Source organism: Scardinius erythrophthalmus, assembly GCF_964197995.2.
Source record: "Scardinius erythrophthalmus genome assembly, chromosome: 16".
NCBI lineage: Eukaryota > Metazoa > Chordata > Actinopteri > Cypriniformes > Leuciscidae > Scardinius > Scardinius erythrophthalmus.
In genome coordinates, this window is record NC_138236.1 from 33233449 (window position 1) to 33260943 (window position 27495).

Here is a 27495-nt window from a genome sequence, read left to right on the forward strand (position 1 = left end):
TTAAGTTTCCTCGCCTTCTCGTTCAGTGTTTGCCAACCCTTCTTCACTGGGAACTGGATTCTCTTCTGTCTTTTCTTCTGGATCTCCTTCATTCTCTGTTTTCTCCTGGTTTTCCTCTTCTGCTCCTTCCACTTGTTTCTCTTCTTCATCCTCTCTATCAGCCTCTCCGTCCTTCTCTTCACTGGTTTCATTTGCCTCTGGTTCTGATGTCAGTCCCTTATCCTTTATCTCTTCATCCTCTTCATTTTCTTTTTTTTCATCCTCTTCTTCCGCTTCCTTTTCTTTTTTTTCATCCTCTTCTTTCTCTTCTTCCTCTTCCTCTTTATTTTCTTTTTTTTCATCCCATTCTTTCATCTCTTCTTCCTCTTCCTTTTCTTTTTGTTCATCCTCTTCTTTCATCTTTTCTTCTCCGTCACATGGTGATTCTTCTGTGTTTTGGACTGGTTCACTCTCTGTTTTGGATGAGTCGTCTATTTCTGGACAGGCCTCTGCTGCCTCCTTAATTAAACAACATTGTAAATGAGTGTGTGTGTGTGTGTGTGTGTGTGGCCTGGTAATCCCCTACATTATGGGGACAAAATGTCCTCACAAAAATGGCAATATCCAAAATCCCTTTCCTTGTGGGGACATTTTTTGGTCCTTATGAGGAATACAGCTTATAAATCATACTAAGTGATGTTTTTTGAAAATGTAAAATACAGAAAGTTTTGTGTGATGGCTAGGTTTAGAGGTTGGGTTAGTGTAAGGGGAGAGAATATACAGTTTGCACAGTATAAATATCATTATGTCTATGGAATGTCCCCATAAAACATGAAAACACAACGTGTGTGTGTGTGTGTGTGTGTGTGTGTGTGTGTGTGTGTGTGTGTGTGTGTGTTCGTATTTGCTACAGTATGGGGACATTTGTCCCCCCAAGGATAGTAATATAAGTACATTTTGACCTTATGGGAAAACAGCTTATAAATCATACTAAATACTAAATGTGCCAAAGTGTTTTAAAAATCTAAAAATGAAGAACATTTTCTGTAATGGGAAGGTTTAGGGGTATATATATATATATATATATATATATATATATATATATATATATATATATATATATATATATATATTCTTGCAAAGGCTGAAAAGCTTTCTGAGTAACTCTGTTATGAAATAAACCATTTGTGTGCAGACTGGGTTTATGCCAGTCTAGTAAGAGTATTAGAGATCATAATGAGGTTAGAGCATCTCACCTGCTTGACTGGTGAAGACTTGTCATTCTCTGCACTTCTGTCCTCTCCATCATCTGCACAAACACAAACATAACAGATAAAACAGCAGCGCCATCCATTGGTCAGGATTAAAACTACAAAGTAATTGCTGCAGGTCAAAAGTTACTACTTCTTAGCATTAACACACATCTGATCATGTATCTAAATCCTAACTGGTAACACTTTACAATAAGGTTTCATTTATTAACATTACTTAACAGCATTAGTTAACTAAGAAAGAACAATTCTTCTACAGCATTTATTACACTGTAAAAAGTGAACAGTTGGATCAACTTTAAAAAATTACTTCAATTGGTAACACCTAAAGAAATTAAGTTTTCTCAACTTAAATTATCAAATTTTTCCACGATAAAACGTGATAATTTAAGTTGAGAAAACTTCATTTCTTTAAGTGTTACCAATTGAAGTAATTTTTTAAAGTTGATCCAACTGTTCACTTTTTACAGTGTAATTGTAGTTAATGTTAATATCAATATTTACCGATACATTATTGTATTTGTTAAAATTTGTTAATGCACTGTGAACCAACATGAACAAACAATGAACAGTTACATATGTTAACTAATGTTAACAATGATGAATAAATACTGGCATAACAAATGTATTGCTCATCGTTAGTTAATTTTAGTTAACACATTAACTAATGTTAAAAATTGTAAAGTGTTACCTCCTAATTTGGTGCTTCTATAAAAACTTAAAAAAAGATGGAGAATGGCTTTCATGCCTTAAAGTTTTAATATTAACTGTATCATTAAAATTAGCAAATGGACAAAAATGAAATAAAGAAATTGATATATAGGCCTAGTTATATAACATACTGTAATATTCATTAATTAAAGTTTGTGATTTTATTGGTGAAATCAACGGTGACCAATATGATCAACATTACAGATGGTTAAAATGGTACTCAGATATGGTAGATTTAGCCTCAGAACTCCAACAAGCATGCACAGAAATAGGCCTATGTCCCACTCTTATTAAAATCTCTCATTAATTAATTATAGAGTCGATTTTAAAATGACCATTAGCTTTCAATGGTTCGATGTAATTATTTTTGCAAGATTTGCAGTCATACCATTGTACTCTCTAGTAAACAAGAAAATTACACGAGTGTTTTAAATACTTAATGAGCAATAAATCCAAACATTGTGTGAAATCAATATACTCTAAATAATTAAACAGCTGAATTAATGCACCTCATATAAGTTCACGCTTTCCCCAATAGCGGCTATAAAAATATTGCTGTGCAGATGATAGCATTTCACCCAGGCATTTAATGCGTTTCAAATGCAAAACTGATTGAAGTTTAGCAGCAGAGATGAGCCGCCGTAGCAATAATGGGCTTCTTTGAATATTTTATGGAAATCGCTCACATTTATTAACTGTAGTCCAAAACCCAGACTGTAAGCAGGACCGCTAATGTAACAATAAACAGTTAAATGTGATTGAGAGAAGGGCTCGTCTCATAAAAATGCTAAATCAAATTAAATAACATTTTAAAACCTGCCTTCATTAAAGGCTGTTGGATGGGGGATGGGGGATAGGGGTATAAAGCCTGACTCAAATGACTCAAGTTTTGCCGCCTGTTTTTAAGCCTTCATTTCCAACACAGCTAGTGTTTGTTAGTAAGTTTTATTTCTCTGCATATAAAATTAGTCTTCAGTCTTGCTTTCTGCCGTCTGTGCATGGGAATCACTGTATGTCACTGTGTAGTGTAAAGACAGCTATAAACTTTCCAAGAAATGCAAAGACTAATCACAATTATGGAAATATAACTTTGACATGAGGAGACAGTCAAACTTAAATATTACGGTAACATACTCCAGTAGGGTATCAACATACATTCGCCGTTGATTGGTTACATTAAAGGGTTAGTTCACCCAAAAATAAAAATCACTTACTCTCAAGTTGACTTCTGCTAAACACAAAATAATGTTGGTAATCAAACAATTAAAGAATGTTAGTAATCAAACAATTGACGTAGCCATTGACTTCCATAGTAGAAAAAAACAAAATAAAAATACTATGTAAATCATTGGCTGCCGTCAACTGTCTGGTTACTAACATTATTCTAAATATTTTCTTTTGTGTTCAACAGATTAAAGAAAATTGTACAGGTTTTGAACAAAATGAGGGTGAGTAAATGATGACAGCATTTTTATTTTTGGGTGAACTATCCATTTTTTGGAAATGTATCTGCAAACAAGTTTTCTGAAATGTTATGATTAAATATGCAAATGAGGCATTATTTAATTAATTTCCAAAAGAGAAATCTCAACACTGGAGGAAGCTATAGGTTCAAAATTCTTGTTTTATTTTGTTGACATGTTAGGCTTAAAGGTTTTACACAGGGGATTTAAGATATCTCTTTTTATTCACAAAAAAAAAAAAAGAAAAAAAAAGAAATGCAAATCAGGCTGACGCCAAATGAATTGATTTGGTGTAAGTGCTGCTAAAGTGGCTATTTCTGACTTTAAATATATGTGTTGTAATTGAAATCTACAGTTGCAAATAGATATAAGTGCAATAAAATATACACTTAAAAGTGTATTTTAAATGTTTTCTTTCCATATAGTCTGAAAAGCCATATATACTTATATGCCATATATACAAATATACTTATGAAAAGCCAAATATAGGCCAAAATCTCAAAATTGACCAGTGGGGAAATAAATAAATAAATATGTTTTTACCTGAGGTGTTAAATTTTCTAAAAGGAATAAGGTTTACAAAAAGCAGTAATCTAAAGCATACATAACCATAACTGAAACATAAACATAACAAAACAAAGTCTCAGCGGTTCAGGCAGAATCAACCACAGAATTTTAACATTTAGTGTTAGAGGTTTAGAGCAAACTCTGAGCACTCTTTCACTAAAGATGGTGACAAGTAAACAAAGCAGCACTACAAGTGAGATGAGTGTTTGAAAGACCCGTGTCAGATGTTCAGCACTTCTCGGACGATTTTACACAAAGGACCGGCTCCGGCGGTGATGTGAAGAACTCACACATGTGAAGCTGTTAAGGCAGTCATTGGTTGCTAAGCACTGGGCCAATCTTTTTAACTCCCGCGGGCCGGAGAAGAATAAGTCCTGCTGTTTACACGCTATAGAGGAGGAATTTATGGATTATTTTAATAAAGACCTCCTAAAGCTCGCTATAGCTTTCTCTCATATACATGTTACCAAGCAAACTACACGACCCTCGAGACGGAGCATCAGAGTTGCGCCGCTGTCATGAATTCTGCTTTACATCACTGTTTGTGAAAAGCTTTACTTTCGTTCTTAGACCACGTGATGCATATTGAATCTGATGCAAATCAATTACAGCAGAAGTAATTGAGCCAAACATAAGAATATGGTAATAAAATGTGCAAATGCGATTGGTATGCATGCACCTGGCATCAAAAGCGTTGAATGATTTTGCTCTTATGCAAACGAGGACAAAAACATGTGCTGCTCCAGAGGCAACCAATCACATTCTTAACCTCATCAAAACTGATAGTGTATGAAATATGTATGACAGAAACAGTTCATCTGTTCAACTATTTATTGTATTAAGAATTTACAGGTCATATATGTACATCCACCATGCAGTATCTGCAAAATGATAATAATTTTAGCAAAATAAATGGGATGGTAAAAATTGCATGTTGTTTTTTGATTTAGTCAAAATGCTAAATTTTCTGTAAAGCTGCTTTGAAAGGTTATGTATTGTGAAAAGCACTATACAAATGTGTATTTAATTGAATTGAAAAGGCTGTTTCACACAACAAATGTTTACAGACAAAACAGTGGGCTGAATTTATTAAAGAAAACCCATTCAAAAGTTTTCATACCCTTAATTCTTAATACCGACGGAACGTTACCTGATGAAACGTGGTACGTGTGATCCCTTTCGCTGTTTTGTGATAGTGTTCAAGCGTCTCTCTTTGTAGTGAAGCTGCCCACTGTTCTCCATTCTTTGGTTTTCTAAGCTACACTGAGTTACAGTGCTTATAGAACAAATATTAGCCTATTAGCAACAAGAGCATTGGTCACATTATGCTTTTAATAGTCGTTTCATTCTACTGCAGATCATGTAAAGTGTGTGTTCCTTAATAGGGCTTGGGCATCGTGACGTCATACTTGGCGTGGCGGCCATGTTGATGGCCTCGCGAATGTAAACATACAGCAAGTCGAACGAGGAGAAGCAGAGTTGGGAGAAAGAAAAAATATGTTAAAATCCCGAAAAGGATGTGGAATTTACGGGGATACGTTAAATAGGGAAGCCAGGGACCAGTATGTGGACAAAATCGGCAAAAAAAAGTGTAGTTAATAGCTGTCAACCCTCCCGTTTTTTTCCGGGTTTCTCACGTATTTGAGCTCTTTTCCCGCTGTCTTCCCGTTTTAGTATTTTCCTATAAAATATCCCGAAAAATAAAAATTTCAACATTCATCTTTCTGTTGCTATCCCTCTGCAAAACTGCAGCATTAACTAAGCGAGTTGTGAAGCTAGGTCTAACGTGACTTTGCTTACAGATTGGCGTGAAATCGTGCTCTCACAACAACCACGCTGTTATCTTAAAAAGGCAAATATCACGCTAAGGTTGCCTTCAAGTAAGCCAAACGATGCTTTGAAAACATCTGTTTTTCTGGAAGGGCAAGGGGGTAGCAACAGGACAACTATACAGAGACTGATAGGTCCGATGGAAGGGCTAACATTAATGATAGTAAGTTATTAAAATACGAGATATTTTACAGGAAAATTTGTCCACATTACTTACTGGTCCCTGGTTTCCCTATTTAACGTATCCCGGTAAATTCCACATCCTTTTCGGGATTTTAACATCTTTTTTCTTTCTCCCAACTCTGCTTCTCCTCGTTCGACTGTTGCTGTATGTTTACATTCGCGAGGCCATCAACATGGCCGCCACACTAAGTATGACGTCACGACGCCCAAACCCTATACAAGAAGAGATCTAAGTCAAATCTAAAAACAAAATGATCACAGAGACTCTTTTTACACCAGACTGGAAGAAAACACCTAGTATCACCTTAGAAACCACCCAGAGCACCTTAGCAACAGCACAGCATCACCTTGGAAACCATCCACAACACACCAGTATTGTCTTCAGAAAAACTGTAAAATCTAGTTTGATCTACTTTTATTCTGATGGCATTAATGGAGTTATAATGCAGGAACAGTGGTAGAAATAAAACCAGAATAATAATGATATTGCACACATCAACCCTTCAAAGCTGTTAATCTCTCAGGTCAAGCGCAACTCTATAAATGTGCAGAAATGCGTTTTCTCAACATGCTCTACATTTAGTCTACCGACTAAAACGACAAAATATTATTTCCTTCTCCTAATCCAATAAGCCTCCTTCAAAGGATCATAAAACAGGATGGTTGGCAAGCAGGATAAGGATGTAATGTTTTTATGGCAATTCATGAAGAAGTGACACGAAAACAGCACAGGGCTCAGACACGCTCGCTTACAGATAGACCTGTCTGCTCAGACGTGCAGTTCCAGCATTTGTTTTTCCCTCATAAGTGAAGACTGCTGTGAAGCATTAAGAAGACGTCCTGATTGGCTAATTCGCTTTGGCAGCGTCACCTTTTTCTATTAGGGCCGGGGGGAAATATTAAATCTTGTTGTTTGCTTATAAAAGCAGCTTTTAACACGCTGATTGCCAGATTAATGAGTGCGCTTTTAATCACATGTTACCATAGCGTCATAAACACATGGCTGTAGCGCTGTCCTCTACAACAAATGAAGATGAGAGATCAACCAAACGACCAACTTCAGTTGCGACTGACCTTGCGTAGATTAAATTTACCAGCTAAAGGAGCTTTTCATTTCACTGCGTGATGTTGATGGCACCAAATTGCTCTCACAAGGTTAAACTATGAAAAGATTGTGCAAACAGAAGGAATAGAAGGCAAAACTGAGAAAACCAACAGAGACATGATTTCTTAGTGGGCGGAAGCCTTGAAATGCAACAATGACCAAAATGACAGTTTTATCATTCCCAAAAATGGATCATGTCTAATCTTTAAAAGGAATTTTAAGCAAAAACCTGACAGTGTGGCAATGCATTTATACTTGATTATGTCTGCCAAATGATATGCCACCACTAAAGCTTCTATAGTGGCATTAAAAAGACATGTGTAACCTTCAGTCTACTGGCAGGCTTATTGAAGGAATGTGCACAATGAAAAAGACTTATTCAATGTGAGGTGTTTTGTTATGCCTCTATAAAGCACAAGGGCAAAGAAACACAATGATGATCTGTGGCTCTTAATTGTGCAAACATTTCAAGATTTGTACTATAGTGTAATTAATTGCATTGCGATTAAAAAAAATGCGAGTGATAGTTGCTTAGTACCAAAGTAAAAGTGCCAATATCTCTATTATATTGTGGTCTCAACATATATAGAGATCAAATACACAATCTTTAAAACAGACCCCTAACCTCATACATCAGCACATGTTATAGTCATAGTCTTAACATACATCTGGATGACAGCAGAGCTCTCAAGAAGCAATTTTTTCCACCTATAATAGTGATGTAAAGCTTATATAACTCACAATAGAAGTCACTGCAGGGATTTTGATTATTTAATGGCATCGACACTGCATAATCAGTACGAATCACTCTGCAATGAGGCTTAATTGGGAATATTTTAAGGCACTGTTTTGGTGGAAAGCAATTTGCCACTTCTGACAAAAATAAATCACCATGCTTTTGGTGGGAGGACTGTATAAAATCGCACCGATTACCACCTCCTCCTTGTCTAAGTGCGTACAAAAACCGGGGGAGGGATAATCAGTGCTGACTTTCATTCGCTGGCGTGTTTTCTTGCATTTCTGTTGATTTGTCAGAGGCAGACAGGAGAATCCTATAAGAGCGCTGTTACCAGTTAGCAGCAAACCCATAGAGGCAACTGTCCAAGCTCCGCCCAGCAACTGTTACACGGGCCATCATCTCAACCAATCATGTACAGCAGCCTCTTTCAGAAGAATTTCAACAGACAGTTGAAAAAAAAGTTCCTCCAAAACATCATATTTCAAGTGGCCTGGTTCAAAACCACACTCCAACTCAGCCTTGGCTTAATTGTAAACATGTATCTTCAAAGATTTTGTTTCACTTGCCCGTCCTTTGTAAACATTTCTGGAAAATGACTATCAATTTCTGAGTGGCAATCCTACAAAAACAAATTTCAGTATAAAACAGTACAGATAGGCTCTAAAATTAACACTCACCAAATGCCAAATGCGAGTAAAAATTTAGCTTTGGCGAGTATGAAATGGTGCAAATCTCCAGTTGGCCAGTAACATTTTTATGAATTCTAACAATGCAATGTTGTGAGAACATGAACGTGAGCAAATGCGAGCAACTCTCTGGACAGTTGACGGGTCAGTGTTTAAACGAATGTAAATATTCAAGTGCAATTTGTGACTTTTGCGCTATGTGTGGGAAGTTTAAACACAAGTGCGCACCCAGAAAGCCGCGTCTCAGACAGTGCATGAATAGTAAATTGAACTCTCTTTCACGTCTTCTTGACCTTGATTGGACAAATTCACACAAAATTATGTAAAAAAATTACCATCTCTGCGAGTATCCTAGTAAACATAGTCGGTTGTATTAAGTGAGCATAAACAGTTGAGAAAGAAAAAAGTTAGTTTTGGGCCCAAAATATAGGTAAAACGTACGAAGCCCCTAAAAAAGAACACGCACTCTAAAAAATCTTGGGTTATTTTTTTCTGCCCAAATTCTGGGTTGAGCCTTTTGGGTAATTTTTGGGGGGGTTATTTTTTCCAGTGTTTGGGTAGTTTTTGTGTTACCCAGCTCCTGGGACAGACATAACAACCCAGGGGTTAAGTTATTTATCATGGGCTTTTTGATCATCAAACTTTTATGGTTTTATTAAAAAATATACAGAATATACATACTTAGGATGTTAAAATATGTTCTCAGAAATGTACACTGATTGTTTATGGACAGGTTATGGAGTGAGTCAGCATATTTCGGCCACGAGAGAAATGCAGGGCGGCGGTCCTTTAGGGGACATGACGATCAACTACTTCTGAAGTGCGCATACGATGAACACTTTACTATCCGATGAAGTCTAGGGAGAGGAGTTGTGAATGCAGTGATGCAACAAAGCTGATTCTGGTACAATAGGTCACATGACAATGACAAGAAGATGAATGCAGTACATCCGGATCACAGTCATACCACACAAATTCATCCCACATACTGTAAAACATACTTTTTAATGGTCTGAATTACATAATCAAAAGTACCTACTCAGAGATGGACGGAGTCATTGATTCATACAGGAACGAAAACAAGTGCCTGTCTTTATAAGAGGGTCATTGAATGATTCACTCAACTGATTCATTCAAAAATTTGGATGAAATAAGTGCTTAAATTGTTTAAACATTTTGCTTCAAGTAATAACATGAACTATTTGTATGACAGAATTTAAATTATTTTTACAGCTGAAATGTGTAATGTATGTAATTTCTAAAAACAGGTTTTCCTGAACACTTTCCTTGTCATCAACATGGTCAAACAATTTGCCCGATCAAACAGATTTTTGATTTCTTGCTAATAGATTTCACTGAATATTAAGGTAGGATAGGATCAAGTTTTTTACAATTAAAAAACACCACCAACTTCACCCTCAGTTGTGCATCTTAGTAGCTGCACATTCATACTGTTATGTTTTAGAAGCGGTGATGTGATATTATTATTGATTAATAGTATATTATTTGCATAAAAAATAATTACTGCACTACTACAGTTTACATTCTGGTACATCTAATACTAATGAGATCACACTGGCAAGGACACGGGAGGAAAAGACAATGTGACAAGAAAAATACATTTCTGACTCCCTCTTCCAAATCCTCTTTTATTCTCTTGTCTCTCACCTCTGGTTCAGATATTGCATTACTGCCATCACTGCAGGCCACGATCTAATTAGAAGTGAGCAAGACTTTAGCACTTGTCACATCTCAGTCGGTTCGGAGGTGGTGGAAGACCTCAGACACACACACACACACACACACACACACACACACACACACACACACACGTTCTGATCAGTGAAGTGAGGCACAGAGAGGCACCTTAATGGCCTATTTCAGCATTATTACAGTATTGTGGATGGATTGTCACCAGGAGCTCTGAGATACTGAACTGTGAAAGCCATCAGCGGCTCTTGTACGTCTCTACACTGCTCTGATCCCTCCCTGTCATTACTGGAGTGGGACGGAGCCACAGCAATTTCCCCCTGATTCCTCCTTCCCTCTCTCAAACACAGCCACACATCCTCACTCTCCTCTCTGACTTCATTACACCATGTGATTGGAGAATTTGCCCTACATTCATTTAACACTTATGCCATCTGTTAGACTCCCTTGTTAATGGTGTCAGATCCTCACAAATCATTGATATTTAAATGTATGCATGTAGTGTTATATTCCAGCACATAGTTTCCTGCCTTTTAATGCACAGTTTATTTATCAAAGAGGGATATTCATCAGTGCAAGACGTACAAAATATTTTGCCTGCGTTGAGAGCTGCGCTTTAAGACTGAGCAAAACAGTCTTTATGATTCATTGGCATTTTAAAATGGATGTGTCATTTTAATTAAGGCACACTCTGTAATTTGTTCCTCATTTAAAAGTTTTATACCTAAATATATATGTTGTTGTTGTTTTTAAGTCCCACTTTATATAAGTGTCTTTAACTATTATGGACTTACAAAAATACATAAAACATTGGTATGTACAGTACTTATTGTGTTCATGTTGTTTGCAAAGCGTGCTGCTATAGGTAGGATATGGGTAAGGTTAGGGACAGGTTTGGTGGCATGGGTGGGTTAAAGGGTAAGGGAAGGGATAACAATGTAGATGTAATTAGAGAAATTAATTACATGCTGGTAAACATGTATGCACACAATCATTGCATTGTATCAACTGAATAATTTATATGTTGCAAAATGGCAGACGTTTTTACCCTTGTGTTGCACTGAATGTACAGTATACAGTTTATTGGCCTTAATTGCTATTCCCATTACTTTTTCAGCTACAGTACAAGTACAAGACTGCCATATTGACTAAGAAAAATTTGTAGTACACTTTTAAACTCATTTTAAATTATAAAACTAAACATTTTGTGTGAACATGTATTAAGAAAGCAAATACTAAAAGGGTTCATTTTGATTTCATGTTCAAAGACAGTATGTGATGTTTCTGATCTCTTGCCTTTGAATTCAAATGATCTTATACAGATTTGTAACAATGCTGACGCTATGTGTACATTATTTTGCTATTCTAAAATAACCCATGTCAAGACAATTCTTACAGCAATGGATTTTTGCTGGTCACTTCAACCACACTTTTACCTTAATAGTAGATTCAGCATTAAATTTAATCACAGACTGCCTGATGACAAATAACAGACTTTAATAAAATCCTGATTCCTGAACCTCAATTATTAGCAGCCAAAATGAGCAGAATGCTGCCCTACACGACTGAATACAACCAGCTCTATTGAAACATAAGACTAGTCAGTGCAGATAATTACATCAGGCAACTAAACTCCCTGGTTCTATAATCATACATGCTGCATGAAGGAATCAAATGGAGACATTTATCCTGTGACAATGGAAACTTCATTAATTTACAATTTGATACGGTCAAACTGACTCACTATTACCACTTGTTTAATGGCTTGATTGTGTCATCACACTCAAATCACCAACCAAAATGACCTTGGTGAATATGTTCCTGGAAATAATTAAAGTCATGGCTAAAGTCTTCATTCATGAAATAAACAGAACAAATGTCCAACAAACATATTACAAAAGAACAGTTTTCACACAGAAATACATTCTGCTCGGCCCAAGAAAAGAAGAGAAGAGATGTGCTTCTGTTGATGTCATCGCCATGGAGATTTAATAGGCTTGTTTCAGACACCTGGGTACCAGCAAGACCTCGAGTGCTAATGAGGGAGAGACGCTTCTACACGAACACTAACTACAAACACTGTTCAATATGTGACCTCCTCACTACCAAACCTCTTATTCCTGAGCTTTATTTTCACCACATCAATTTAAGTATGAATCAATTTCGTTCATAATCTGGAGCGTGACTAATAGCATTTGCAGGCGATCTCTGCTAGGGCTCTTTTTGCACTGAAATGTCATCATTCGGTGAGATGTTCTGAAAAGAGACATGTGCAGTCAAGCAGGGCGCTGATCGCACACCGCCGGCTGCAATCTGAAGACACACGATGATGATGATGATGTAATCCCTCTCATGCCCACAGCAAGAGCATGAGCAACACACTCACAGAGCACCAGTGCCATCTCTTGAACACACAGGGAAGCGCATTACATAAGCATCACTGAATTACATCATCATTATCCAGACAATAGTGGCTGCAGAGAAACTTGGGTTCCTCTGCAAAAAAACAAAACACTACATAGTGATAGTGATTGGTCCGATCCAATCTGACTTCTGACCTGTAATGCTGCCTGAATCATAATCATACACTGTTCACTCGTTGGCCAGAGGAGAACTGGCCCCCTGACTGAGCCTGGTTTCTCCCAAGGTTTTTTTCTCCATTCTGTCACCTGATGAAGTTTTGGTTCCTTGCCACTGTAGCCTTTAGCTTTTGGCTTGCTTAGTTGGGGACATTTAATGTTCAACAATATCACTGATCTGCCTGCATTGACACCATTTTATGAAACCTGAACTGAGCTGGACGATGATATCACTGTTTTCTCCAGAGCGGCTCTATAGTTAAATGAACTAAATTAATAAATAAACAGAATCACTGAACTCACTTAAGCTGGACTATGACACTGTTTTCTTCAAGATCTGCTATACAGCCGAAACAAACTTTGTTGCATTATTTTCCTGTTATGTAAAGCTGCTTTGAAACAATCTGTGTTGTAAAAAGCGCTATATAAATAAAGGTGTCTTGACTTGATAGTGATAGATTATGCATATTACAATTAAATCAGTCAAATATTCTGCAATTAAACCTATTCATGTTGATCCATTTCATCACACTTGTCATGAGACAGTGACAAGCTAAATGTACATTTGTTCTTACAGTGTACATAAACTACTGTTCAAAAGTTTAGAGTCAGTAAGATTTTTTTATTGAAATTAATACTTTTATTCAGCAAAGATGCATTAAATTGTTCAAAAATTATGCAAAAAACCTTTAAAATATTACAAAAGATTTCTGTTTCTAATAAATGCTGTTCTTTTGAACTTTCTATTCATCGAAGAATCTTGGAGAAAAGATGATCACTGTTTCTACAAAAATATGAAGCAGAACAACTGTTTTAGACTTCTTTCAAAAACATTTAAAAATGTCTTACCGACCCCAAACTTTAGAACGCTAGTGTATGTAGTTGTGCATGCTGTGTTCCTGTTTTGGACAGACAAATGTATGTATATGAATTTCTTGATTGTTTGTGCTTTCATTAATTTCAGATTTTCTGCTGATGGTTAAACGTGTGACTCTTACCATCGTCCTGAGCCTCGGTAGATGCTGCGAGTTCGCTCCTCTTCTTGCGTATGCTCATGAGTCTGGCCTGAGAGATCTCTCTGACCATAGCCGAAAGCTGTTCTTTGGAGGTCTGGTCCGAAGGACTGCTCTTCTCTTGTCCACAATCAGACTTACTGATATGATGGTTCCCCACCTGACAACAGAAATATTCAACGATTTAACAAATGAATGCCCAAAATCTTTTATTTTTTTGTTTTTGTACTCACATCTCCATTTTGTCGTCTGTATTTGTATATAGGTGGTAATGATGCTGCTTTTGACCTAAAATCACATTTAATTACATTCTGTTTGAAAACATGGTAACACTTTACAATAAGGTTTCATTATATAACATTGGTTTACTACTTTAGTTAACATGAACTAAGAATTAACAATAATTCTGCAGTATTTATTAATCTTAGTCAATGTTACTAATACATTTTTGAAATAAAAAGTTGTTTTTCTTAACATTAGTTAATGCACTTTGAACTAATATGAACAAACAATGAACAACTGTATAACTTTTATTAACTAACATTAACAAAGACTAATAAATATTGGGTTCCACTTTATATTAGGTGTCTTTATGTACTAACATTTTATCATTTGATACAATGCACTTATTGTGTACATATATTAAAAAAAATACTGCATGTAATTACAGCTGTAATTAATTTCTAATTAATTACACATATTGAGCCTTCCCTTACAACCTTAACCCACCCTTAAACCTATCCATGCCACCAAACCTGTCCCTTATCTTCCCTACCCTTTTCTCACCTCAATAGCAGCAAAAGTGTTTTGCAATACAATATGAACACAATAAGTACATTTGACTTATTTTTTTATGTAAGTACACAGAAGTTAAGGACACCTAATATAAAGTATGTCCAAATATTGTAACAAATGTACTGTATTGCTCATTGTTAGTTCATGTTGGTTAATGCATTAACTAATGTCAACAAATGAAACCTTATTGTAAAGTGTTACCAAAAACATACTTCATCTGCTGGGAAAATGCAGCATCTTTCTCTTACCCGTTCACTCGCTTTATGCCTATGGGTTTATTGAACAGGAGGTCACTGTATGGAAGCTTTTTAAATTTGTCTCTGCCAACAGCAACATAAAACTGTCCATTTTCTAATTTCTTTCCATCCATAACGAGAGTCCCTTCAAAGGTGTACAGGCTGCAAAAGATGTTAAAGGCTAAAATAAGTAAATATTGCTCAGATGATATAGAAATGCTTTCTTTTCCCAAATGAGGAAAGGGCACTTATCATCTAAAGTACTTTTGATTAAATGTTTTACAGCTTATCTAACAAAAATATGTTCTAACAATGTTTTGCTAACATTCCCATTAAGTTATGAAAACATAATTTCTGAATGTTCTCTGAACATTCAAAACGTCCATTTAAAAAAATAATAAAATAAGTGTTTTAAAAAACATTTATTGGTTATTCCATTATTAAGGGAACATTCCATTTTAGCATTTTGGAAACATTACTGGAACATTACATTTGAATGTTCTCTAAACATTCTGGGCCCTATTTTAACGATCTGAAACGCAAGTGTCAAGCGCAAAGCGCAAGTAACTTTGTGGGCGGGTCTTGGGCGCTGTTGCTATTTTCCCGGCGGGATAAATGACACTTGCGCCCGGCGCAAATCTAAAATGGGTTGGTCTGAAGTAGCTTAATTATTCATAGGTGTGGTTTGGGCGTAACGTGAAATAAACCAATCAGAGAGTCATCTCACATTCCCTTTAAGAGCAGACGCGCTTTTTCCATGGCGGATTGCTATTGTAACGGCGGATTTGCCAGGCGCGCGCCAGGAGCGGTTCACAGCCGAGGAGAGCAACACTCTCGTCACGGCCGTAAAAAACAGAGAAGTTACATTGAAATGGAGAAACCCACCCAAATTAACTTCAGTTAAACAGGCGTATGATCATTTGGGTAAATGTGTAAGCTAGATGTATGCTTTTATAATAAATTGTAAATTGTCTATCTATCTATCTATCTATCTATCTATCTATCTATCTATCTATCTATCTATCTATCTATCTATCTATCTATCTATCTATCTATCTATCTATCTATCTATCTATCTATCTATCTATCTATCTATCTTTCTATCTTTCTTTCTTTCGTAATAATGTATGATTTGCAAAAATGAAAACTGCTGCTTCTGTGTAGATGAGAGAATCAAAGTGTATGCGCGTTGTGCACACGCTACATTGATTATGGCCAAGCATGCGCCCTTAAAAAAGCATATGAATAACATGTGCAACGCGCCACTGACTTTAAACTATTTTTTCCTGGTTAGTGGCGCAATTGTTTTCTAAACCTGCAAAATAGTATGAAGGAACGTTTGCGCCGGAACACGCCTCCTTTTTTTTGCGCTGAACCGCCCAGGGAGCGCAAGTTCATTCCCTAGTTTAGCGACATGCTTCTGTGGAGGGAAAAGCGCGCTTTGCGCGGGTGCAAAATAGGAATGATAGATGCGTCGGTGTACAAAGTAATTTGCGCTGGGTGCAAGATAGGGCCCTCTGACATAAATATAGTAACATTTCGTTGCAACGTTTCAGAAAGAAAAAAAAAAACACTCAATGTATATGTAATGATTATGTATAAATAATGATATTAAATAATGTTTTTGTGCTTTTTGAGAACTTAAAGATCAGATAACTTTGAATGAATGTTCTATTAATGTTACTGGAAGAACGTTTGTTCATAACTTTGAGAGATCCTTGCCAGAATGTTAGCCAAAGTTCTGAGAACATTCCCTGTTAGCTGCAAATATCTGAAATGATATATATATATATAGATAGATAGATAGATAGATAGATAGATAGATAGATAGATAGATAGATAGATAGATAGATAGATAGATAGATAGATAGATAGATAGATAGATAGATAGATAGATAGATAGATAGATAGATAGATAGATAGATAGATAGATAGATAGATAGATAGATAGATAGATAGATAGATAGATAGATAGATAGATAGATAGATAGATAGATAGATAGATAGATAGATAGATAGATAGATAGATAGATAGATAGATAGATAGATAGATAGATAAATAGATAGATAGATAGATAGATATATGATAATAACTCTTACAAGTGCACAAATTTGCCTGAAAGAGTTAACCTCTGATTAGTAAAAAAAGAAAGAAGCATGCATGTTTTTTTAATCTGGATTTAAAAAAAAAAAAATCCTTTAGAAGCCAGTTCAATTCATGATATGAATTCTGACTAATATAAACTAAATTCACTTTAATGTACCTCCGCACACCACCCACAATTCGCAGGCCCATTTTCTCGGTGATCATCTCCAGAATCCGCTCAAACTGGTCAATCACACGGCTGGGAATCAGAAGCCTCGCTGCTGGATTCTGGACATCTCCATTTGCCACAACACTGAGGACACAGAAAAAATGTACATTTATATTACAAATGTATATTTGTAATACTGCAGATGTATACAAACAAACAGAATGTATGAATTCAGTACATCCGTTCATCCAAAAATACATACTTGCTGGTTCATTAGTTGCTTAAAGTAATAGTTAATCCTTACAGTTTGACTACTAGTGCTTTTGGTGTTTTTTCCATTTCTGAGCTTGGCCGCTGTGGTTACTATGAGCTATCACTGTGAGCAAAGAGCTGCAAAATTCCTCCAAAACATTTACAGGGAAAAAAAGGGTTTGGAACAACAGGAGGGAGTGTAATGGAAGAATTTTCATTTATGAGTGAACTGGTAAGGCTTTTAAGTAACCCACAGAGATATTTGATTAAATGTAGTAAAAAAAAAAAAAAAAACTAAAAAAAAAACTCAACACAAATGTTGCTTTTAGACACTAAGGTTTCAAGGGTTTGCATTGATGCTGACTAAAAATTATTGATTGAAATGTGCCTAAAGTTAAGGACTATGAAATAAAGAAATAAACTGTACTTACAATATTGCACAGGGTTCTTTGATAGGTTTGAGGAATCTAGCAGACACTATCACACGACTCTGAGGAACAGGTTTCATCTACACATAGGGAAAAGACTTAAATGTGTGGCACACACAATAACAGTTTTAATCTTCTCATGCTCATGAATCTCATCTTTGGTTACCCTTTATGAAAAAATAATTGTGCTTATTTGTACTGAATGTTTAATTGTATTTTACTTCACATCTACATCTACGTATTTAAAACACTGTATTTGAAGATATATCATGATGCAACTTCATCATTACAAATGTGTAATTACAAATATGTGTAAATGCATGACATACAAGTTTCAATAAAAAAATACCTTAAAGCATATTTTAGTTTACCATAAATGCTTGTTAGTATATTCGGCAGTACACTTCAAAGACAATAGAAGAAGTATGAAATAACATATAAAGATGTACTTAAGTCCTATAAAGGCAAGAAGTACTCTAAAGTTCAACTAACTGCATTTCATATTAATTTAAACTAGACTACATTTTCATTTAATTGTAAATAACATGCAATTATGTGTTTCTGAAATCCTTACATTCGGTTCACACTTTTTTTTTTTTACCAAGTACTCTTTTTAAAGGAGAACTATGCCTTTTTTCAAAGTCTTGATTTTGTTTTAAGGGTCCTGCAAGAATAGGTTTTCATGCTTGAATGTTCAAACACATTATTCTTTAAATATTTAAAATTCTTTAAATTATTGAAGCACTTCTCTTCCCAGTCTTTCTGTAACGCTCTGTTTAGTTCCTTTCTTTAGTTCCCTGCTTCTGAACGGCGCAATGTGCTCTGGTAGGTCGGCTGGACCAATGTGTAGTGACTGGTCAACCGCTTCAACCATTTTGGAAACATGACGCCCTTACCATAACCGTGAGTTTCAACACACTACTAACGCAACTCAACCAGGCCTTGAATGTGCCTTGGGAATTTTTTGATAAAGAATATGTGACATGTACATTCTCAGAAAAATGTAAAGGCTCAAGACTACAGTTGAAGCATTTCAAGGAGCTCAAAAACAGTGCTCATTGATATAGAGAATAACCCTTTGAAGTGACTGTCAGATGGTGGACCTGCACCTAGACATGACCACAGTGCATATGTAGTCAGCCTGATCCAGGCCGTATCCAGATCAGATGGAGGACCTGCGCTTGGACACGACCACAATGCATCCCTGAAGTGTCAGCAGAGATTGTGTCAACTAGACTCTCCCCTGTGAAGGCCTCATTGACACAACAGTAATCGGCACTAATCCTCAACAAACCTGTCTCCATACCGGCATGATGAATCCGATCTTCAACCACATGGAACTGGATAATAGTTTGAATGTTCCAATCCAATCTGATTTCTGACCTATTATGCTGCCTGAATCATTATCATACACTGTTCGTTCGTTGGCCAGAGGAGAACTGGCCCCCGACTGAGTCTGGTTTCCCCCATGGTTTTCTCCCTGTTTTTTTTGTTTTTTTTTCTCCATTCTGTCACCTGATAGTTTTGGTTTCTTGCCACTGTTGCCTTTTTCGCCTTTGTCGCCTTTTTTCACCTTTGGCTTTTGGCTTGCTTAGTTGGGGAAATTTAATTTAATATTCAACAATATTATTGATCTGCCTGCATTGACACAATTATATGAGAACTGAACTGAGATGGACGATGACATCACGGTTTTCTCCAGAGCGGCTATACCTAAATGAACTAAATTAATAACTTTTTTTTTTTTTTTTTTTACAATAATGAACCATCACTGAACTTACTTTAGCTGGACTGTGACATTTTCTTCTAGAGACAAACTTTATTGCATTATTTTCCTGTTATCTCTGTAAAGCTGCTTTGAAACAATCTGTATTGTAAAAAGTGCTATATAAATAAAGGTGACTGTGACTGTGCTTTGTAACTTTGCAGACCTTTTTCACACTCAAACAGCAACATTGCACACTTGAGAAAGATGAAAAAACAAAGTCTTGGTTACTAGCCCTGTTCCCTGATGGAGGGCATAAGACGTAGTGTCAATGTACTGACATTAGGGGTCACACTTGGGAGCCCCAAACACTTCTGATACTTCAGAAAAGGCCAATGAGAATTGGCGACATGCGGGTATATAAAAGGAGGCTGGTGTGCTCCACTCATTCAGGTTTGTGCCGAGGAGCCAAGATAGCGTCCCGGCCATTTCAGCAGGCAGTTCAGAGTTGTGGCAGGAAGGACACAACCTCTTATTCCCTCTATCAGGGAATGGAGATTAAAATAGTAACAGAGAGGTTCCCTATCTGTCAGTCACTTCGACATTGTGTTGATGTACTGGCACTAGGGGTCACTATACTAAATGCCACAATCAGCTGAACTGTGTTATGAGTTTCGGTAAGGCAGATGTAACAAGTGCACTTCCTTTTCTGTTCTTTTTTTTTTTTTAAAGGAAAAATCTAGGAAGAAGCGTTGAGGAAGCGGTCTACTTCTCAGATGGGAGAAGAAACACAGAGTCCACATCCTATCTGAAGGGGAGGATAGTGTGTGGAGATTACATCACATGGACTTCTGGGAACACCTGAGAAGTACCACACATGGAAGAAATCCCAGTGGTAGGTCCTATCTGAAAAGGAAGGAACTACTACAAACGTAGCGACTGGCAGCAGAGATGGAGTTTTCAAATCTCTGTGGGTCTTCCCCTCGGGAAGCACACCAGTTAGCAAACATACTCCACTTCAAAGCATAGGCCCGCCTCGTAGAGGGAGCTCTAGCCTGAGTGATAGTGTCTATCACCGCTGGTGAAAGCTCACTGAAGTCTTCCACGTCCCGTACAGGGGCCAGACATGGAGCACTGTAAACCCTAACGCTCAAAATACTTAATTAGTTTGAGTAGGACAAACTTAAATTAAACTAATTAGTTCAGTCAAATTAACTTTTATGAGTATTTAACACTTTCTTTTTCTTTCAAGTTCACAGAACTGATATATTTTAAGTAAACTGAACTGTTTCATTGTTTTGAGTTTTATGAAATGATTTATTTAAATTTAAACAAACTTAAGTTTAACTGAAACGGCTGGGATGTCTATTTCCCAGCATGCTTTGCCGATGGCACTTGAATGGGAGAGTAAATGCTAAAATTAAGCGTAATATAATGTTTTTTTTTTTTTTTTTTTGTGCAAGATTAATGTTAAGTGGGAGATTGAGCATTGATTAATGTTTTGTTATGCTAATTTAGAAGAATTTCTGTTAATGTTGGTTTTAGGATAGTTACCATCATGGTGACAAGTGGTGCATGCGGCTTGATTTGAGAGCAAATAAAAACTTTATATTGTTGCACTCATGCAGCAAGTGCTGTATAACATACTATTGTTAGCATGAAAACATAATAGTATGTTAGCAAACTAGCTTGTTAAAACTATAAGTTAATACTAATGAAAGTGTTCACATTGAGATTACATGAAGGTTTTAAGTTAAATGTATGAAATAGTGTACTCTGATTTTAATTGTTCTTATCTTGCAATTAAAATGAATATTTATTAACACAACGTTTCGGTCACACGACCTTCATCAGTTCCTTATCTGCTGAAATGACCTACCTAATTGGTCTTGTTATCCTATGCACCTATCACCTGCAGGTGTGCGATGGAGTTTACTCACTAATTGTTCTTAACTTGAAATGTTTAATTACAAACTTAAAATCGGCCAGTTCTGCTTACTTAATCTTTGAATTTCAAAACTTAAAAAATTGAGGCAATCGATTGCCTTAAATTTTTTGAGTTCTGCTAACTTATTCGGGTTTACAGTGAGGTGTCAGAGGTCTGGGCACAGGTGCCAAATTGTGCCCGGTCCCTGAAAAAGGAGATCCTTCCTCAGGGGGATTCACCAGGAAGGGGCCAACGCCTTCAGTGTGAGCTCCGAGAACCAAGGCCTATACTGGCCCAACCATTAAGACTTGTTCTTCTTTCTCCCTGATCTTGCACAGTGTCTGCGTGATGAGGCTCACTGGGGGAAAAGCATACTTACACAGACTCCGGGGCCATCTGCGTTGAAGTGACTGACAGATAGGAAACGATAATTTGAAAAGTATGCTAAATTGTATTTCTTCAGGCACACTTACTAACATGTTTCAAATGGTGGTTAAAATAAAAATTATAAGTCTACTACCCAGATCTCTGGTTACATTATTAAGACACCTGAATAAATTACAGCAAAAACACAACTGTATTAGTTAATCAGCTTTTGCAACTGATAGCTCATGTTGAATGTTTCTAAATCTGTTTTTCTGTTTACACTTAATCAACTTAAACGTAAAAATGAATCCAATGAAATAAATAGGAAACTGTATTTCAGACAGTAGAAAAGAGCTGCTCACTTGCTGTCAGGGTCAGACGTGAGTTCAATTAACTAGTGTGTTTAAGCGAGGGCCTTGCTCAGTTCAACCCAAACACAGACAGACAACTGCTCTCATCTAGTGTTTCAGTGTCTCTCAGGCTCCTGCCGTATCCCCTGGTAACCCCGCAGGCGCTTGTGTAAAGAGCAGAGGGACGGTGAGTCTTTGGGTCGCTGCCAGGCCAAAGCAACCGCTCTAATTGAGACAATCAGAAGCTAGTAGGAACAAAGTGTGGCCCACATCATAAATAAATTGGCCTGTTCTATCTTGCCTAATGATGATTAGGACATTGTATCACCAATTACCACGGCAACAGCCATTTAGTTCACCGCAATAATGGGCTCTGAGCAGGTGTGACGATACTCACTCTCTTTGCCTTAGAGAGTTCATAAAATGTTAAGACTGTTGTAAAGTCCCTGTGCTTGTTTTCTTTCTTTCTTTTCATTCTTCTCTTCTTTAACTAGTACAGCGGGAGTATATGAAGTGTCATTCAGATTGTCTCCGGAGAGCTTTGTTTGCACTCTGGGTCAGAGATGCATCCAAGAAGGTGGATAATAACTCACAGGTTAATAATTCATTGCCAAATGAGCCGGCAACAAAGTGATTCTTCCCAGACGACAACGTAGACGGTGTGTGTCTAAACATTACACCTCGCATAGATCGGTCTTGAATGCTAAAGCAGGTCCGATATGCTAAACTAGCACATGGTCCATGTGTGACGGGATCTTCATGCAACTTTTCCTTTAAACATATACCTTGAAAAAAAAAGATTTAATTTGAAATGTTCTTAAATTGTTTGCTTTGTTTGTCAATGTCTAAATCAGGGGTGCCCAATCCTGCTCCTGCCGATCGACTGTCCTGCACAGTTCATCTCCAACCCTAATCAAACACACTTGAAGCAACCAATTAAGGTCTTCGGGATCATTTGAAAATGAAAGGCAGGTGTGTTTGATTAGGGTTGGAGATGTGCAGGACAGTCGTTTGGCAGGAGCAGGATTGGGCACCCCAGGTCTAAATCTACTGGGGTCTTCAGTGTTCTGGTACATAGTCCTCTGGGACACGTCGATGAACAGATATACCCCGCTGACTCCATTGACAAACAAGCTGTGTATAGCGACTGACTGCTTTACACTGTATGGTTGTGTATGTTGAATATTTGTGCTGTGTTCTTAATTAATAGGATCAGCAGTGTTGCATATGAGTTGAGCTTGTATTCATTGTATACACATACACAGATTTCAGCTGTAAATAAAGTGTAATTATTTGTCCTTACCACTCCATTGAGCTGAAGCATTCTTTTCTTCCTGGTTCCTATCTGTAAATAACTAGAAAGTAAGCTGAATTACTTTTCCCCCTTTAAAAATGCAAAGTAAAAGATTATTTGCAGATTTTGTTCCGTGTTGCCATAAAACAGATACACTACTAGTCAAATTTTTAATTATTTGTGTTTGATCGTAAATATGAAATTAGTTATCTAAATTTTCATTACAACTGTATGAAACAAAAATGTTTACTTTGTTGAAATGAATGAGTTTGGACAGAAATTGAAGGCAAAGCATAATCATGTGTCCACCATACATGGGAACTTTTTGAAAAAGCATCCCAGGATGCACCTGTGTAGTTGGTTGATGAATGTCAGAGCTGACTCTGTTTGTTTTGATCACTACATTATCCGCAGACTTTCATTTGTGTTTTTGTTTCTTTCATTGTAAAATATAGAAAATAGAGAACCAGCTGAAATTTGTGAAAATGTTTGACAGGTAGTGTAAATGTACTCATGGCATATTTAGGTTTGATCAGGCAAGGTTAGGAAATGATACATGTACATGCATCCAAATCACCCGTTAGTAATTGGCTCAATCGGATTGAAAAGGCTTCATTTAATTAAACACCTCAATCGATCAGAAAGAAATTTTGATCAGATTGAAAGGGGTGGACCTTAAATAATCAGATCAAAAGGGGGAAAAACATATTCTGAAAACATTTGTTTCATTTGTGTTTTGAAACATTTTAAAAACATTAGACAACGTCCAAATAAAACATTTCAGAAAGAAAAGTTTTATAAACCATGTATAAAAAACGTTTTTATGCTAACATTTTGAGAGCATTAAAGCTAACGTTACTGGAAGAATGTTTGTTCAGAATGTTTGCCAAAGTTCTGAGATCTTTATGGCATCCTCCCCAGCTAACAAAATTAAATAAATAAATAAATAAATAAATAAATAAATAAATAAATAAATAATTGTTCTAAGAACGTTTTGATAATGCTCATATTAGCCCTCTATTGCATAGCGTTGCCATATGGCAACAATTACTTTATCTTAATTTTTTTTTAAAGCTGTGATATAAAATCTATGTTTTTACAGTTAGTTGTGAAAAGGGGGTTTTAACTTTTAAGAAAATACAATTTATGAGGTCACATGACCAGGATATCCTGTTTGCCAGTCCTTTTTGCTCATGGACATTGACATGCAAACATCACTGTCTGGGGCTCCTGAAGATAGCCTTTTATTCAGAATTTTGGAAAAATTTTCATCAAATAAAAAAATTAAATCAGTATCTGGGGTAAGTAAACTTTAATTTTTTAACATTAAATTCAGTTTTGATTTTATAAGTTTTTTGTAATATGCTAAAATACATTTGTTGCCATATGGCAACTATATGCAAATATGGAAACGTCCTGGTGCATTCAACCTAATGGAGTCCCATTGACTTACATAGCATGAAACTACTCTGAGACTATGTTTACAACTTTTGCTTATATTTTAAAGGTAAAAACATTAGACCTTCACAAGCTGTTGTGGTGGGGAAAAATAAAAGAGGGCCCCAAAGCTTTGTCCCGCCAAATCCTGTCCGCAGAGACCGCACAGACCACTGGCCCTTGCATGCATCTGAGAAGGGCAGATGCAAAATGCCAGGATGCAAGGGCATTGTAAGAAGCAAGTGCTCCAAGTGTTTAGTTTTCCTCTGCTTCACTGACTTTCACAAGTCATGAAGAGAATTAAATGAAATGAAACAGCAAAAAAAAAATGACTAAATGAAATGAAACGAATGAATAGTGTATTTCAGTGAGACAGGTTCCAGGTTCCTGGTTATTATTACCAGACATTTCAGATAACTGTTGAAATTATATAATGTTTTTACTGTATAAATGTTTGTTTAAACATTTCACTAAGTATGAGATGGATTTGTTGAGTCTTGTTTTAAATAAAATTCGTTTTTTTAATTTTTACTTGATTTTATGGTACTTTCCACGATTGCATATTGCAATTTACCAACGACCCCCCTTTAAACTTTTTTTTAGATTTTTTTTATATATATCTGTTATTTAGCTCATGTTAAGTAATAAAAACATGCAAAACATTTTTTACAATGTCTAATTAATAATGCGTGCAATAGAGGGTTAGGTTATTAAAAATGATTTACAGTTTTTCTCAGTCGCTTTGGTGCATTTCTCACATCACTATTTACATTTGCACAACAGTTAATGCAGTTCTCAAAACAATTAGTACAAACTGCAAAACCTAGTTGATAACCTGCAAAAGGGTGTCACTTGCTCAAAATGGATAGCTCACTCCTCAAAAGCAAGTATTCAATGTCAATGAAAGTGTCAGTGTCATCAAGATAAAAAGTCCTGACACCATTGTTTATGAACAAGATAGTCAAATGGCTTTGTCATGTTTTCATTATGACAGTTTACTCTGTAAATGTTTTCCAATGCAAAAAAGTCAGATCTTGGTGACACTACCTGAACATGCTCAAGACAGCACTATATACTATTTGCACAACCATTTGAAAAATACAATAAAGTTACACATTACTGTATTTAGTGAGGTAACTGAGTACAAGACACTGAATATGTATGTTTCACATTTTTACTGCATATGCTCTTTGCAATTCTAATTTGTTCACAGCATTGTGCAAAAAAAAAAAATAAATAAATACACCCTTATTTACAACAAACATAAACTCCCTTTGGGTAGAGCTGTGCACAACTGTACACAATATTGCAGTACATATTGGAACTGAACATACAGCATACATGGTACTGTAATCATTCATACACATCCAGACGTTACTCATTAGTGAAAGCTGAGATTCACCTGAGAGAAATTGTTCAATTTAGGAGACATTTTCAGAACAAAAAAAAAAAAAAAAAGATTAAAAAAAATGTGTAAAATTGACTTGACAGATTTTGACAACTAGTTCAACATTTTTGTATGTAATGACTCAAGCAATGAAATGAGGACTATTAGTTTTATATGGAATGACTATTCAGCATTCACAAGTAGGCTATAGTTAATTTTGACTGACATGACATTAGCAAATGATAATGTTATAAAACAGCAGAGAGTTGTATGAAAGCAATTGATGCATGTCCAAAAGCCTTTGCAATTTGTTGGAAGGAATGAGAAACTGCTACTATGATGTGCACAAATGACTAAATGTTGTGGAGGTTGAACTAACTGTTGTGCAAATGTAAATAGTGATGTGAGAAATGCACCAAAGCGACTGAGAAAAACTGTAATGTTCTCTGAACGTTCAAAACATCCTTTATCTTAACATATTTTAAACAGACTAGTTGTTTTCTTGCGAACATTAAGGAAACATTCTATTTTCGCATAGCCTAGGCTACATTATGGGAATGTTACTTTTGAATGTTCTCTGAAATAACTAACATTTAAGGAATGCTAGACAAAACGTCCAGCTAAACTGTTTAAGCAGAAACAAAACAAAAACCTTCCTTGAACGATTTGGAATTAAAGTTTTTGAGAACATTATTAAAGACCAGAGGACATTTGAACATTCTATCAACGTTACTGGAAGAATTTGTTCATCACATTGAGATAACCTTTCCAGAACGTTAGCTAAGAAAGATAGATAGATAGATAGATAGATAGATAGATAGATAGATAGATAGATAGATAGATAGATAGATAGATAGATAGATAGATAGATAGATAGATAGATAGATAGATAGATAGATAGATAGATAGATAGATAGATAGATAGATAGATGTGTCTTACTCTATCTTTTTGAACTTCTCTCGTCCAGCAGCCACATACTGTTCTCCGCTCCTCAGGTGCTCCAGTGAGTCTATCCGGTGTCCCGCTTTGGGCGTGTAAATGTTTCTCACAGCTCCAAACTGAGCCCGGACGCCACCAGTCACCTCCCGCAGAAGCGTGTCGAAAGTCGAAACCCTCTTCGCGTTGATCACCAAACGTCTGGGCTCGTAATACGGATCCCCATTCCGATAGAAATAGATATTTTTTACTTCAGGTTGAGACAGAAAGTTTGCCTTCTCCGCACTCAT

The 27495-nt window shown here is 36.3% G+C and overlaps 1 protein-coding gene across 1 annotated transcript; it reads right to left on the reverse strand.

Annotated features, from left to right (window-relative positions):
• LOC308704526 (doublecortin domain-containing protein 2-like) lies at nucleotides 1–27495 on the reverse strand (the record flags this gene model as incomplete). The annotated part of the gene is made up of 9 exons (XM_081388896.1): nucleotides 1–498; nucleotides 1236–1288; nucleotides 13822–13987; nucleotides 14070–14124; nucleotides 14880–15029; nucleotides 17132–17266; nucleotides 17806–17882; nucleotides 23454–23505; nucleotides 27209–27495. 9 exons carry the CDS (start codon nucleotides 27493–27495, stop codon nucleotides 1–3), a joined length of 1473 nt encoding a protein of 490 aa, XP_081245022.1.